The sequence below is a fragment of the Phyllobates terribilis genome, unplaced genomic scaffold (assembly GCF_046119375.1).
Source record: "Phyllobates terribilis strain yellow unplaced genomic scaffold, ASM4611937v1 Scaffold_8__6_contigs__length_399053987, whole genome shotgun sequence".
Lineage (NCBI taxonomy): Eukaryota > Metazoa > Chordata > Amphibia > Anura > Dendrobatidae > Phyllobates > Phyllobates terribilis.
In genome coordinates this window covers 296,543,430-296,559,800 of record NW_027362768.1, presented here as the reverse complement: position 1 = coordinate 296,559,800, position 16,371 = coordinate 296,543,430, and the positions used below count along the sequence as shown (strand labels likewise).

General features: G+C 46.7%; 1 protein-coding gene across 1 annotated transcript in view; it reads right to left on the bottom strand.

The window, feature by feature from the left end:
- Nucleotides 1-12,646: 12,646 nt before the first annotated feature.
- The window catches only part of LOC141157341 (inter-alpha-trypsin inhibitor heavy chain H3-like), a 308,234-nt gene continuing 304,509 nt past the window's right edge, over nt 12,647-16,371 (bottom strand). Inside the window, exons 20-21 of the mRNA XM_073644460.1 lie at nt 14,622-14,733; nt 12,647-14,078 (exon numbers count right to left, since the gene is read on the bottom strand). Of these exons, the coding sequence (XP_073500561.1) occupies nt 13,937-14,078; nt 14,622-14,733 (254 nt within the window). The 3' untranslated portion in view covers nt 12,647-13,936. The remainder of the gene's footprint in view (nt 14,079-14,621; nt 14,734-16,371) is intronic.

The window sequence follows — 16,371 nt, the reverse complement described above, 5'->3', positions numbered from 1 at the left end:
GTAGTGTGTCCTGTGGGGTGTTGGCTGCGTATTTGCACTTGCGTTCCAAGGACTGAGGCAGAGACAACTGAACGCTGCGCTGGTACAAGGATGTGGATGGTGACGGTGATGGTTGCAAGTGTGCAATGACATGTGCAGTACGGGAGGCATATTCTTCTGCGCCATGAGCAGGGGATTGGCGTGCACTCACAAGAGTGGAACAGGCAGTGGTGTCACCCGCAGACACTGTTTCTGGACCCTGGCATTCGGCCCACCCAGTTGGGTGCTTTGCTGTCATGTGCCTAAGCATGCTGGTGGTGGTCAGGCTGGCAGTTTTGCTGCCCCTGCTGATGCTGGCCTGGCAGATGTTGCAAATGGACTTTTTGGGGTTATCTGGACAGTCTTTAAAAAACAACCAGCCTTGGGAAGACCTAACAGTTGTACTGGCAATTTCCGTCGTGTTGGTGTTAGGGGGAACTGTTGCCGCCGTGTGTCTGCGGCCACCACACTGCTTGCTCCTGCCTGTTGTGGTGTTACACCTCCCTCCCCCTGTGTGTTGTTGTCCTCACTCTACATGTCACCTTGCCAGGTTGGGTCAGTGACTTCATCGTCCACCACCTCGTCTTCCACGTACGCACCCTGGGCCTCCTCACTTGGTGGCAATTGTGTCTCATCATCATCATCCACCTCTTGCGACAGTTTCCCACCGGCGTGGGACATGTGATCTCCTCTTGCCCCGCTTGAAGCTGGCTGGGCGAGAGGTCCAAATCTATCAATGGAAAAGTGAACAGCTCTTTGGAGTGTCCAAGTGTGGGATCAGTTGTCTCCGGGCACTCGGCAAGGTGGGAGAAAGGAGGATCAGGGTGAGGAATATGCAGTCCAGACTCACGGCTACTAAGACTTGACCATGTGGAAGATGGGGTGGTGGTGGTGGTTGCAAAGTGACTGGAAGCATTATCTGCTATCCAACCAACAACCTTTTCACACTGCTCTGGCTTCAAGAGTGGAGTTCCGCGGTCCCCTAGCAAGTGGGACAGGAAGGTAGGTCGACATGATGTGGATGCTTGTTGTGCTCCCTCAGCAGGCAGTTTCATCTTGCCCCCGGCCTCGGCCTTTGCGTCACATCCACTTCCTCGTCCCTTGCCGTGTTCCTTTGCCATTTTAAATGGAGTGTAATATTTGGCCGGCTCCACAAAATGTCTGTATTATTGCACAGTAATATGCGATCACATGTGACGACCACGGTTTTAGGCTGTGGCCTTGTAGTAAAGTATTGGTCAGCAGCCAAGTGTGAATAGGTTCAACAAAACACGGATATCTGACTTTAAATGGAGTGGAATATTTGGCATGCTCCACAAAATGTCTGTATTATTACGCAGTAATATGCGATCACATGTGACGACCACAGTTTTAGGCTGTGGCCTTGTAGTATAGTATTGGTCAGCAGCCAAGTATGAATAGGTTCAAAAAAACACAGATGGCTGACTTTAAATGGAGAGGAATATTTGGCACGCTCCAAAAATGTCACGATTATTACCGTAGTAACATGAGATCACGTGTGATGATGGAAACGTTTCTCTGCTTACACAATACAGCAATGTGAATAAAATAAAAAAAAATCTGCCTGTATTCTGCTATCAAGCAAATGGAGCAGTAAGATGAAGTACTGTATTGCTTTTTAAGCAAATAATCAGGATTAAGAGCTAAAAAAAGTAGCCCTGATATGTAGGGCTATGGATATCTGTAACAGTAGTGTAGCACCCTGAGGATTCGGCTGCTACAGGGGTATTGCACCTCAACCCAGAGGTGTGATATTCCACTCCCGGGTAAGGATGGAGTGTGGAACTGAGCTCGGTAGGCTGCATGCACTACATACATCCCATTTCCGAGGAACAGGCCGACGGTACTCCCACTTAGAAATGTGCAGGTACGACCGAGTCTGTTCCTGGCTGGAGTGGGAGGGGGGTGGTACATCCCAAGTAGTGTAGGGGCAGATAGGGGGAGCAGCCTGGGTAAAGATAGGAGCTCATTGGGTGCTGGTCACCTGAGCTCACACATAGAGGGTGTATATAAGGTGGGCACCAACTAAGAACAGGGTCAGTCAGTCAGTCTGTGAGAGAGAAGTCAGCGAGTCAGCCTTTTGCAGAGCAGTGGAGCAGAGCAGAAGAGCAGAGCAGACCTGAGCCCCAGAGAGTGAGAGAGGAGAAGAAAGAGAGACCCAGAGGGGGAAACAGAAGAGAGGACTCTGAGACCCCAAATCCAATCCACGGGTGAAGAGTCGGCATCAGGGTACCGGAACCCAAGCTGGTGGGGGCAAAAACACACCCCAGCCAGAGACCGGAGGCCGTGGGCAGCGTCTGCCACGGCCACCCACCACATCCACCCCGAAGGCATACCACGTGGAGGGTCAGGGAACCCAAGGCCAAGGGTCTCCCAACAGAAGGCCCGAGGGAGCTGGACCTGGGTGGATCACTAGTGGGGACGGCCAGAGAAAGGACAGAAGGGGAGCTCAGGGTCACGCTCCGGACTCGCTTGGGGGTTGGCTGGATCCAGGACCTGGTGGATGCAGCACGGCTCGGGAGGTCACTTGAAGCTGGAGTGACCGGAACATCAGCAGTGAGTAAATACCCTTAACTGCATAACCCGACTCTGTCTTCCTTTAACATCTATGCTGCACCACCACAACCCCCATTCTCTGCACCTGACCCCCTGAGGCTATACCCCACCCGTTGGGGGTTATACCATCAAAAGCTGCACCTACACCATCAGCCTCAGCGGACCCTGCTGCAGCAGCGGCCATAGTGACCGCAATACAACGGGTGGCGTAGTCGACATTAAGAACTTATTAACATCTGTAGGACTGCCACATACAACTGAGTTTGACACCCTGGGCACGGACCGGGTCACAGCCACTCGGAAGACTACAACCCCCATCTGATCCGGCTCCGGATATTCCCCCTAAAGAATATGGCCCAGGGGGCGCGTCAACTTTGGCGTAGTCGGCAGGATTACGTGCCCGCAACACCCGGGTACTGCGTGCCTGAAGAAAAGTGCAAGTTTACCTCAAAAAGAAGTCTCCTGCCGGTTCCGGAGGGTCCCCGCCATCGGACCCCATCACCAGTCGATTCCCGCCGGTTGTCCGCCATAAACAGCTTTTTCCCGCCATCTGCAGAGTTTCCCGCCACTGGGAAGCGGTTCCCGCCATTTCCAAGGATTTCCCGCCTTGCCAGAGCGGACGCCATTATGAGCGTGCCAGAGGATGGCGAGAGGCCGCCTCCCATCGTGGGCCAGGACCGAAAATGGCGCCAAAAGTGGAAACCGCCCCCACCAACAGAGACTGTGATGCTAGAAGTGTCTGTCAGCGTGAAAGAACTCCCCCTGGAGCTGACAGTCACCAAGTGGCCTCGGGACCGCCCTCGAAGGGGGAGGAGACGAAAGGGGAGAACAAAGATGGGTGTCGCTTGGAGCAGTCTAGAGCGAGCGCACCCGGAGGCAAGAAGCCTGGAGAAGAGTATCGGAGGAGCTTACCCGGAGATGGCGAGAAAGCAGAGCAGCACCGGCCCGCTGGCCAGGAGCCTGCTGGAGACGACTGTAGGAGAGCAGAGCAGCACCGACCCGTTGGTCAGGAGCCTGCTGGAAACAACGACCCCACTAGGCCTAGTGGAGGTCCTAGCACAGCTCCCCCGAGACCGGGAGTGTGCACAGACCGCTCTGGAGGGCCTCGCAAGGAGGATGGCCCGGGTGCAGTGAGAGACGTTGGCGGAGTGGAGCCGTGAGATGGCCCAGCAGACCGAGACCTGTGAGCGGAGCACGCCACCCGAGACGAGGAGACAGACCGCCTCTGAGGATGGCGCGGGAGGACTGAAGGCCGGAGACGGCGCCGAGAAGGGAGCCGAACGAGTGGAGGCAGGTAAAGGGGACGTCTATACCCCAGACCGGGAAACCGCGTACCTGCCCCAGCTCCCCGTCGCAGAGCCCGAAGTCTATCCTGCCGTGCCCATCGCTGCAACGTCACCGCCGCAGACTAGGCCTCAAACGGGAGCCGCGACCCCTGTGACGTCACACGCCTCGACCCGAGCGTGACCAAGCAGGAAGTACCACCAGCCTGGTCGCAAGGCCTAGTACCCCCGGGCGCCGCAATACCAACAGCGCCCCCTACCTCCGCGGAGCCCCCGGCCTGGTCGCAGGGCCAAGTAGCCCAGGGCGCCGCCGTCCTTACGGTGCCCTTTACCTTCCAGATACCCCAGGCCTGGCCGCAAGGCCCGGGCAACCCGGGCGCTAACACCACCGCGCCCATAAGACCAAGAGTGCCGCATCTGGGAGAGGACCTGTACGCCCAGCATACGTGCCCGGATGGGCAGCCATTTATATGGCCACCGGAGTTCCACCATCCCCGACTCCGGAGAGAGAGACCCCTGGATGAACCCCTGATCCCGGCTCCAAAGCCCGTAAAGAGGATCTCGCCCCCGCTAGCGGAAGCACAGTTTGAGTGGGACCCCACCGGAGAAGATCTTATGGGGTTCACTCAAGAGACTTGGGCAGCTGCAGCAGAGCGTGCTGAGTGCTGCCGCCAACAGCTCGAGGACTTCGAGAGGGAGCGGAGAGAGAGGCGGGTCCGGGAACAGCTAGCTCAAGTAAAGAGCGCGGAGCAGAAGAGCCGGGCCAGGAGAGACCCCCGTGCAGCGCATAGTCCCCGCACCACCGGGACTGTGATAAAGTTTAACCTGCAGCATGGGTGGGGCTTCATCCGAGACCACCACACCCTAGGCGACGTCTTCGTAACCAGGAGAGACGTTGAGTCCCACCTACCGGAGGGACACAGAGGTCGTGACCTTTACATCGGGGACGAGGTCACCTTCACCCGGCACAAGTGTGCCAAAGGTCCCTACGCCCTCCATGTGCATCGCCTGACGGAGGAAGAGCTGCGGTGTGAGGAGGAAGAGCAAGAGGACCCGGACGGGTCTGAAGCCAAAGGTAACCATAAAGCAAGAGCAGGAGGACGCCGTCGCTAAGGACAGCGAAGCAGAAGCTGTATATAGTTGCCCGTCGGGGCACCGTGAACTGAAACCGTGAACTGAAACTGAAACCGTGAACTGGAACTGAAACTGAAACTGAAACTGTTGCTGTTGCTAATATAGTCCCCGTTGGGACCAGCATGTGTGAACTGTTACCCGTATTTCCCTTAATCCCACTGACCGAGGACTGAGAGCGGTCATTCCTCCCTAATACCTGGCCGAGGACTGAGAGCGGCCATATCCCTGTATATAGTTGCGCGTCCTAAAGCGCCCCCTACCGGTTTTATAGGAAAACCATTTTTCCAGCGAGACTGTCGCACTTTGCCCGGTCACACGTTGCACAGTGACCGGAGGAGGAGCCAGAGGCGTTTTATCTGAAAAGTTTTATGCTAATATATGTTGTTTTATATGTTTTATATGTTTATGCAAAAATTTGTATGTTTTGGTGTTTTGTCTTACAGCCCGAGGACGTGCTGTGATTTACCAGGGGGGAATGTAGCACCCTGAGGATTCGGCTGCTACAGGGGTATTGCACCTCAACCCAGAGGTGTGATATTCCACTCCCGGGTAAGGATGGAGTGTGGAACTGAGCTCGGTAGGCTGCATGCACTACATACATCCCATTTCCGAGGAACAGGCCGACGGTACTCTCACTTAGAAATGTGCAGGTACGACCGAGTCTGTTCCTGGCTGGAGTGGGAGGGGGGTGGTACATCCCAAGTAGTGTAGGGGCAGATAGGGGGAGCAGCCTGGGTAAAGATAGGAGCTCATTGGGTGCTGGTCACCTGAGCTCACACATAGAGGGTGTATATAAGGTGGGCACCAACTAAGAACAGGGTCAGTCAGTCAGTCTGTGAGAGAGAAGTCAGCGAGTCAGCCTTTTGCAGAGCAGTGGAGCAGAGCAGAAGAGCAGAGCAGACCTGAGCCCCAGAGAGTGAGAGAGGAGAAGAAAGAGAGACCCAGAGGGGGAAACAGAAGAGAGGACTCTGAGACCCCAAATCCAATCCACGGGTGAAGAGTCGGCATCAGGGTACCGGAACCCAAGCTGGTGGGGGCAAAAACACACCCCAGCCAGAGACCGGAGGCCGTGGGCAGCGTCTGCCACGGCCACCCACCACATCCACCCCGAAGGCATACCACGTGGAGGGTCAGGGAACCCAAGGCCAAGGGTCTCCCAACAGAAGGCCCGAGGGAGCTGGACCTGGGTGGATCACTAGTGGGGACGGCCAGAGAAAGGACAGAAGGGGAGCTCAGGGTCACGCTCCGGACTCGCTTGGGGGTTGGCTGGATCCAGGACCTGGTGGATGCAGCACGGCTCGGGAGGTCACTTGAAGCTGGAGTGACCGGAACATCAGCAGTGAGTAAATACCCTTAACTGCATAACCCGACTCTGTCTTCCTTTAACATCTATGCTGCACCACCACAACCCCCATTCTCTGCACCTGACCCCCTGAGGCTATACCCCACCCGTTGGGGGTTATACCATCAAAAGCTGCACCTACACCATCAGCCTCAGCGGACCCTGCTGCAGCGGCGGCCATAGTGACCGCAATACAACGGGTGGCGTAGTCGACATTAAGAACTTATTAACATCTGTAGGACTGCCACATACAACTGAGTTTGACACCCTGGGCACGGACCGGGTCACAGCCACTCGGAAGACTACAACCCCCATCTGATCCGGCTCCGGATATTCCCCCTAAAGAATATGGCCCAGGGGGCGCGTCAGTAGCAGCAGACAGAACGTGCACAGAATGTGCAATGGACCCTATTGTGCTGTATACATAGCCCACCAACCCTGCCTAACTCCTGCTATCACCAGTAATACAGTACAGACCATAAGTTTGGACACACCTTCTCATTTAAAGATTTTTCTGTATTTTCATGACTATGAAAATGGTACATTCACACTGGAGGCATCAAAACCATGAATTAACACATGTGGAATTATATACTTAACAAAAAAGTGTGAAACAACTGAAAATATGTCTTATATTCTAGGTTCTTCAAAGTAGCCACATTTTGCTTTGATGACAGCTTTGCACACTCTTGGCATTCTCTTGATGTGCTTCAAGAGGTAGTCACCGGAAATGGTCTTCCAACAATCTTGAAGGAGTTCCCAGAGATGCTTAGCACTTGTTGGCCCTTTTGCCTTCACTCTGCGGTCCAGCTCACCCCAAACCATCTCAATTGGGTTCAGGTCTGGTGACTGTGGAGGCCAGGTCATCTGGCGTAGCACCCCATCACTCTCCTTCTTGGTCAAATAGCCCTTACACAGCCTGGAGGTGTGTTTGGGGTCATTGTCCTGTTGAAAAATAAATGATGGTCCAACTAAACGCAAACCGGATGGAATAGCATGCCGCTGCAAGATGCTGTGGCAGCCATGCTTGTCCAGTATGCCTTCAATTTTGAATAAATCCCCAACAGTGTCACCAGCAAAGCACCACCACACCATCACACCTCCTCCTCCATGCTTTACGGTGGGAACCAGGCATGTAGAGTCCATCCGTTCACCTTTTCTGCGTCGCACAAAGACACGGTGGTTGGAACAAAGATCTCAAATTTGGACTCATCAGACCAAAGCACAGATTTCCACTGGTCTAATGTCCATTACTTGTGTTCTTTAGCCCAAACAAGTCTCTTCTGCTTGTTGCCTGTCATGAGCAGTGGTTTCCTAGCAGCTATTTTGGCATGAAGGCCTGCTGCACAAAGTCTCCTCTTAACAGTTGTTGTAGAGATGTGTCTGCTGCTAGAACTCTGTGTGGCATTGACCTGGTCTCTAATCTGAGCTGCTGTTAACCTGTGATTTCTGAGGCTGGTGACTCGGATAAACTTATCCTCAGAAGCGGAGGTGACTCTTGGTCTTCCTTTTCTGGGGCGGTCCTCATGTGAGCAAGTTCCTTTGTAGCGCTTGATTGTTTTTGCAACTGTACTTGGGGACACTTTCAAAGTTTTCCCAATTTTTCTGACTGACTGACCTTCATTTCTTAAAGTATGGATGGCCACTCGTTTTTCTTTACTTAGCTGCTTTTTTCTTGCCATAATACAAATTCTAACAGTCTATTCAGTAGGACTATCAGCTGTGTATCCACCAGACTTCTGCACAACACAACTGATGGTCCCAACCCCATTTAAAAGGCAAGAAATCCCACTTATTAAACCTGACGGGGCACACCTGTGAAGTGAAAACCATTTCCGGTGACTACCTCTTGACGCTCATCAAGAGAATGCCAAGAGTGTGCAAATCAGTCATCAAAGCAAAAGGTGGCTACTTTGAAGAACCTAGAATATAAGACATATGTTCAGTTGTTTCACACTTTTTTGCTAAACATATAATTCCACATGTGTTAATTCATAGTTTTGATAACTTCAGTGTGAATGTACAATTTTCATAGTCATGAAAATACAGAAAAATCTTTAAATGAGAAGGTGTGTCCAAACTTTTGGTCTGTACTGTATATGCAGTTGGATTAGACCTCAGAAGGACTGTTAGTTTAGATGTATATATTGCTGTGGAATACCTGTCACGGGTGTGTCAGGTGTGACAGACAGTCACTCTGGAGCCAGCTGCAGAAGATTACTGCACTTGGCATTGCAGACGTCTTCTTGATCCTTTCATCTCTTTAGTATTATTATCTCCTTCTTCCTTTAGGAGACAGCAGCTACCTCCACCTTCTGGTGCTGATTGACACACCCTTGCTTGGTAGTTAAAAACTCGCAGTTTCTCCAGAGAGGCACCGGTGATAGTTCTATGTACCTCTGTGTTGGCTTGGAACACTAGCAGTAGGCTAGTTTCTTCTCTGGTGACCTTAGAGGACAGTTGGCGTTATCTCTCTGGTGTCTGCTCAAGCTAAGTGTATCCCCTTTGTTTGTCTACCTTGTTGTCTTTAGTTTCTAGTGAGGCTTGACTAGTGCTCACCCTGCCCCCTCTCTATCTAGGGCCAAGCTCTAGGGACATTCAGGGCTTAGATTCCTGCTCGGCGATAAGTGTGGAACATATATAGGGACGATAGGGTAGGCAGGGTGATATTAGATCTGCCTAGGGGTCTCCACTCCCCCTTTCTCTAGTGTTTGGGCTTCCTTTCCCTCTTCCATTCGTGTTGCACTTAGTCTTTCCCTCAGCTTGCATGACAATACCTCACTAAAACAACCACCAATTGTATCCCTCACTCAGCAGCACCTCTCCCTACTCTGCCTGTTTCAGGGGTAGATTGTGACAAGCATAGTGTCACCAGGTCTTATATAGACCTGATAACGCTATGCGGCCAGCCAATAGTGATCACAAAATAATACGTTTTCATGTAACCTTTAATAAGATGTGTAGTAGAGGGGTTACAAGGACACTAAACTTCAGGAAGGCAAATTTCCAACGGTTAAGAGATGATCTTAGTGCAATAAACTGGGACGATATCCTGAGACATAAAACTACACAAAGCAAATGGGAGACATTTATTAACATCCTGAATAGGACCTGTGTACAATATATACCCTATGGGAATAAACATGCTAGAAATAGGAGGAAACCACTATGGCTAAATAGAGCTGTAAGGGGCGCAATAAGTGACAAAAAGAAAGCATTTAGAGAACTAAAGCAAGTAGGTAGTGATGAGGAATTAAATAAATATAGAAAATTAAATAAATTATGTAAAAACCAAATCAAGGCAGCAAAGATTGAGGCAGAGAGAATCATTGGCAGAGAAAGTAAAAATAACCCCAAAATATTCTTTAACTACATAAATAGTAAAAAACTAAAGAATGATAGTGTTGGCCCCCTTAAAAATAGTCTGGGTGAAATGGTGGATGAGGATGAGGAAAAAGCCAATATGCTAAATGATTTTTTTTCAACCGTATTTACACAAGAAAATCGCATGACAGAAAACATGATTAGTGATAACAAAAATTCTCCAGTAAATGTCACTTGCTTAACCCAGCAGGAAGTACGGCGGCGTCTAAAAATCACTAAAGTTGACAAATCCCCGGGCCCGGATGGGATCCACCCGCGAGTACTGCAGGAATTAAGTAACGTCATAGATAGACCATTATTTTTAATCTTTAAAGATTCCATAATAACAGGGTCTGTACCACAGGACTGGCGTATAGCAAATGTGGTGCCAATATTCAAAAAGGGGACAAAAACTGAACTTGGAAATTATAGGCCGGTAAGCTTAACCTCTACTGTGGGTAAAATCCTGGAGGGTTTCCTAAGAGATGCTATACTAGAGTATCTGAAGAAGAATAACCTCATAACCCAATATCAACATGGGTTTACGAGGGACCGTTCCTGTCAAACTAATCTGATCAGTTTTTATGAGGAGGCAAGTTCTGGACTGGACCAAGGAAATGCAGTGAATGTTGTGTATATGGACTTTTCAAAAGCTTTTGATACGGTTCCACACAAAAGGTTGATACATAAAATGAGAACAATGGGGATAGGGGAAAATATATGTATGTGGGTTAAGAATTGGCTCAGTGATAGGAAACAAAGGGTGGTTATTAATGGAAAACACTCAGACTGGGTCTCAGTTAACAGTGGGGTACCACAGGGGTCAGTATTGGGCCCCCTTCTTTTTAACATATTTATTAATGACCTTGTAGGGGGCATACAGAGTAATATTTCAATATTTGCAGATGACACTAAACTCTGCAGGGTAATCAATACAGAGGAGGACAATTTTATATTACAGGAGGATCTATGTAAACTAGAAGTTTGGGCTGATAAATGGCAAATGAGCTTTAATGGGGATAAATGTAAGGTAATGCACTTGGGCAGAGGAAATAAAATGTATAATTATATGCTTAATTGTAAAACACTGGGCAAAACTGTAACTGAAAAAGACCTGGGTGTATTGGCGGACGACAAGCTCACGTTTAGTGGCCAGTGTCAGGCTGCTGCTGCAAAGGCAAATAAAATAATGGGATGCATTAAAAGAGGCATAGATGCTCATGAGGAGAACATAATTTTACCTCTATACAAGTCATTAGCACGACCACACTTAGAATACTGTGTACAGTTCTGGTCTCCGGTGTATAAGAAAGACATAGCTGAACTAGAGAGGGTGCAGAGAAGAGCGACCAAGGTTATTAGAGGATTGGGGGGTCTGCAATACCAAGACAGGTTATTACACTTGGGGTTATTTACTGTGGAAAAAAGAAGGCTTAGGGGTTTTCTTATTACTATGTACAAGCATATGAGGGGACAGTACAAAGACCTTTCTACTGATCTTTTTACTCTGAGGCCTGAGACGGGGACAAGGGGGCATCTTCTACGCCTGGAGGAAAGAAGGTTTAAATATAATCACAGACGGGGATTCTTTACTGTAAGAGCAGTGAGACTATGGAACTCTCTGCCGCATGATGTTGTAATGAGTGATTCACTGTTAAAATTTAAGAAGGGCATGGATGCCTTTCTTGAAAAGTATAATATTACAGGTTATAAATACTAGATCCCTTGATAGGGCATTGATCCAGGGAACTAGTCTGATTGTCGTATGGAGTCGGGAAGGAATTTTTTTCCCCAGTGTGGAGCTTAGTGTTTGCCACATGGTTTTTTTTTGCCTTCCTCTGGATCAACAAGTTAGGCTATGGGTTGAACTAGATGGACTTAGTCTTCCTTCAACCTTAAAAACTATGTTACTATGTTACAATAAATCACTGTAATGCCACAAGCAACATGGCTACAGAATTATAATGAGTGACAGGCAATCCATGCATGTTAATTGGCTCTCTAAAGAGTGCTAAACATGAGTGGAGAGGACCCGAGTTCTAGCTCGAGCATCCCGGAAACACTCGAGGAGTGCCGAGCATCTCGAGCAGTGAGATGCTTGGGCGAGTACTGAGCAGTGACGAGCACGCTCGCTCATCACTAACTGCTACCATTCCAATTAATTACCCTTATTCCTCTCTTGTTATGTATATCACTGTCCCTTATTACAGTGTCCTCTCTTGTTATGTATAGCTTTGTTCCTTACTACATAATATCCTCTCCTGTAATGTATAATAATTTTAGCTGCCACTGTGCCCTTTAATAAAAAAGACAAAAAAAAAATCAAAACTTCACCTTACCTCCCATTAGAAGTTCCCTCATGGCACTATCTTTGATCCACTTTTCTGTGAATGATGCCAGTGACATTACATCTTTGTCCTGGGGGAGTCGCAGAAAAGGCACTGAGTGACTAAGTAGGAAGCATTTATGGCTTCCTGCACAACTGCAATTTTACTTAATTACATTCATGTCTTAAGGAGCCATGATCAGCTCACGTTTTGTCTTGAAAAAAACGACTGACATCTGATGAGTTGATGGGTTGTTAGTGAATGGGCAGTTAGCTGGCAGTGTCACAAGGGAGTTGCGCTCAATGTACATGCTGGCTGCATATAGTGGGATGCTGCTCAAGGGTGCCTACATTGGATAAGGTGTGCCATGTAGTTTTTAAGAAGAACTCAAACTTCACTGCCAGGTGAACAGGTATTTGTCCCATTGCTAAACTGGGTTTGCTCCTTCTACAGCAGTTTGGAGACAGAACTTTCCCAGTTCTTACAAGCGAAGAAAGGGAGGCTTTATGTCAATTATTTCACTGGCTGATATGAAACTTTTCCTTTGTGCCCATCTGCTACAGAATCCTTTAATTATACACATTAACTACCGCAGACCCAAGTTTATGAAGCGAAAGACATTTTTATAAAAATTAGTTTAGAAATTATAAAAAGGAACATAACATAAATATGTGTAATATACTTTTGATACAATTTTGTATACTTTAGATATAATTCATATGTATATGTCATGGGTGTGTCAGGTGTGACAGACAGTCGTCCTGGAACCAGCTGTAGAATGTCATTGCGCTTGGCTCTGCAGGCACTTTCTTGATATTCTCTTCTTTGTAGTGTAGTAGTAATATTCTTCTCCCTCTAGGACCTAGCAGTGACCTCCACCTTCAGCTGCTAATTGACACACCCTTGCTGGATTTTTAAATCCCTTCAGTTTCTCCAGAGAGTTGCCGGTGATAGCTCTATTTTCCTCTGTCAAGGCTTGAAGTACTAGTAGTCGGCTAGTGTCTTGTTGGAGCTCCCTTGGAGGATAGTTAGCTTGAGAAGACACCAGAGAGATCACGCTAAGTGTTTTCCCTTTTCTGTTTACCTGTTTGACTTTATTTGCAGTGGGGGCTGACTAGTGCTCATCCTGTTCCCTCTCTATCTAGGGCCTATCGCTAGGGGCAGTCAGGGATTAGGTTTCCTGCTTGGCGATAGGTGCGGAATCTCTTTAGGGACATTAGGGGAGTCAGGATGTTGTCAGTTCTGCCTAGGGGTCTCCACTCCCCCTTTCCTTAGTGTTTGGGCTTCCTCTCCCTCTTTCCGTTGTTGTTCACTTAGTCTTTCCCTCACCTTACGTGACAGTATAAGGACTAATGACTGGTAATAAATTTAAAAGATATAATCATTAAAATATTAATTTATTTTATCTCTATTATAAAATACATAACGTGGTAGTGACACATTATTCAATATATTGTATAAGAGCGCCTTAATTATTGGGGTCTTTGCTTTATATCCCATTTTAATAAAATCTTAACATTAGTTGTCTTAAAAATTTCTCCTTGATATTTCCATTCTTAATTCAATCAGAATTTTAAGTTTAAGAATAGTTTGCACTATTTTCCTTCTTGACCATCTTGAGCCCAAATTAATTTCCATCTATACCAATGAGATTTTGGCTCTCAGTAGGTAGTTGGCTACTGTACATCTTTATGAATATTATATACGATATTATTTGATGTCTTTCTGCAGTGTATATAGGGGAACCCCTTGCTTTACTTATTTGCACTTTAGAGCTTTGGAAATAAAGAGTATATTGCTGATCATCCAGTCTAGTAAGATATATGCAACCAACAATTACAGTAATTAGAAGAAAATTCTGCTAAACTATATTGAATCCCAGTTATTCACTTCTAATAAGCAATACTGAAAATATCAGGTACAATGTAATCGGCATGAGTTCCATCAATCAAGCCTTCTCCATTGAAATGCACAAACCAGCAAGGAACTTTATTGCCATTCTTGTGGTCTTTTCGGTAGTCTCTTTGTGCACCCCTAAAAAATAATACACAACAACAAAATTAATAATCACTATATGAGTCAGAACACTTATCTGATTTTATTAGTCACATTGTCCATGCCAAAGGACAGTAATGGGAATCTCACACTTTGTATGGTTGAACATCTTTGATGTTTCATCCAGTTAATTTTTTATTTTAATTAAGGATATTTAGTGTAAAAAGCACCTTGGATATTTGCATTGAAAAATTCATGGCCTGGTATGTTCTAACATTCTATTTGTTTCCATTTTTAATAATTATTAAAAACGGAAACAAATAGAATGTTAGAACATAAGGATGAGTTTTTATTTTGTTGCCAAGAATTAGAAACAAAAAGGTTGCCTTGCTTTCTAGAAACAGCAGCATTCTCCCCAAGGGCGATGGCAAGTTTTGCAGCTACATCTTGCTCAATTGAATAGAGCTGTACCAATTTCAGATAGATGCTAAAGTTAGATGAACAGTTACTCTATTAAATATTGTACATTATGCAAATAATTTAATTTCAACGTATAACAAGTCACACAATCTTATTTTTTACCTTGTCACTGTCAGCAACTTGTTCTTCACTTTCATTGTTGCATCGGGTTTGTCAGGATCATCAGTATTATGAATATTGGAAATTTCATAATTGATTCCATGAAAAAATTGGCCTTGAAAGTAACACAGATAAATATTTTATTCTTGAATGGGAAAACACATAACAATTAGAGATGAATTGATCACGCAAAATTCGATTTCACCTGTTCAGGAAATTCGATTTGCGGACAAGTTATTTTCCTCAAATTTGATATCTCTCTTATTATGATGTTGGATATCTCCAGACCCAATAGCATAATAAACATAATATGGAAAAAATATAAGAAATTCTTATGCTCCTACTTTTTTTGTATGAGTTCAGCCCCCTCATCACCCACATACCTAGGATAATGCCTTTTACAACTCTTCTGCGCCATTTGTTAACAGGCTCTGAGTGGACTCCTCTGTGCCCACAATCACCTCCACTCCTTCCTTGATTGACATGGATGATATTTTCTATCATCCACACAGCCTGTTCAACTCTTGTGCCTGCACAGTAGGGATCAAGATCTGTGCAGGCACAATACTCTGTGTGTATGATATAAAAGACATCATCCATGTCAATCAATATATATAAAGAAATATCAAATTTTATTTAATCCGTTATCACCAGGACTAAGAACGCTGTAGGGTTCGGAACTCATTGGTTTTTATAGCGGGTATTCACTTTAACCTTTTGCAAAATATGTACATTTTTTTGATGGATTACCGTAAATTAAATTTGGTATTTTTATATACCGTACACTGGAAGCTGGACCCTTTACCTTTCTTGGACATATCTACCCAATACATCATGCAGTGGGGGTGCTTTCCGGCCTTCCCCATCAATTGGATTCATTTTGGAAAGGGTGAGCTGGATCATTTCATTTATTTGCATGTCAATCAATGCAGGAGAAGCAATGATTGTGGGCATACAGAAGAAACAGAGCACAGTCCGGAGACTCTTATTCGACCGCTCGACACTGATTAGCATACTGTGTGATGCAATTCTAAAAGGAATTTTCCTAGGTACAGTACAGACCAAAAGTTTGGACACACCTTCTCATTTAAAGATTTTTCTGTATTTTCTTGACTATGAAAATTGTACATTCACACTGAAGGAATCAAAACTATGAATTAACACATGTGGAATTATATACTTAACAAAAAAGAGTGAAACAACTGAAAATATGTCTTATATTCTAGGTTCTTCAAAGTAGCCACCTTTTGCTTTGATGACTGCTTTGCACACTCTTGGCATTCTCTTGATGAGCTTCAAGAGGTAGTCACCGGAAATGGTCTTCCAACAATCTTGAAGGAGTTCCCAGAGATGCTTAGCACCTGTTGGCCCTTTTGCCTTCACTCTGCGGTCCAGCTCACCCCAAACCATCTCGATTGGGTTCAGGTCTGGTGACTGTGGAGGCCAGGTCATCTGGTGTAGCACCCCATCACTCTCCTTCTTGGTCAAATAGCCCTTACACAGCCTGGAGGTGTGTTTGGGGTCATTGTCCTGTTGAAAAATAAATGATGGTCCAACTAAATGCAAACCGGATGGAATAGCATGACGCTGCAAGGTGCTGTGGTAGCGACGCTGGTTCAGTATGCCTTCAATTTTGAATAAATCCCCAACAGTGTCACCAGCAAAGCACCCCCACACCATCACACCTCCTCCTCCATGCTTCACGGTGGGAACCAGCCATATAGAGTCCATCCGTTCACCTTTTCTGCGTCGC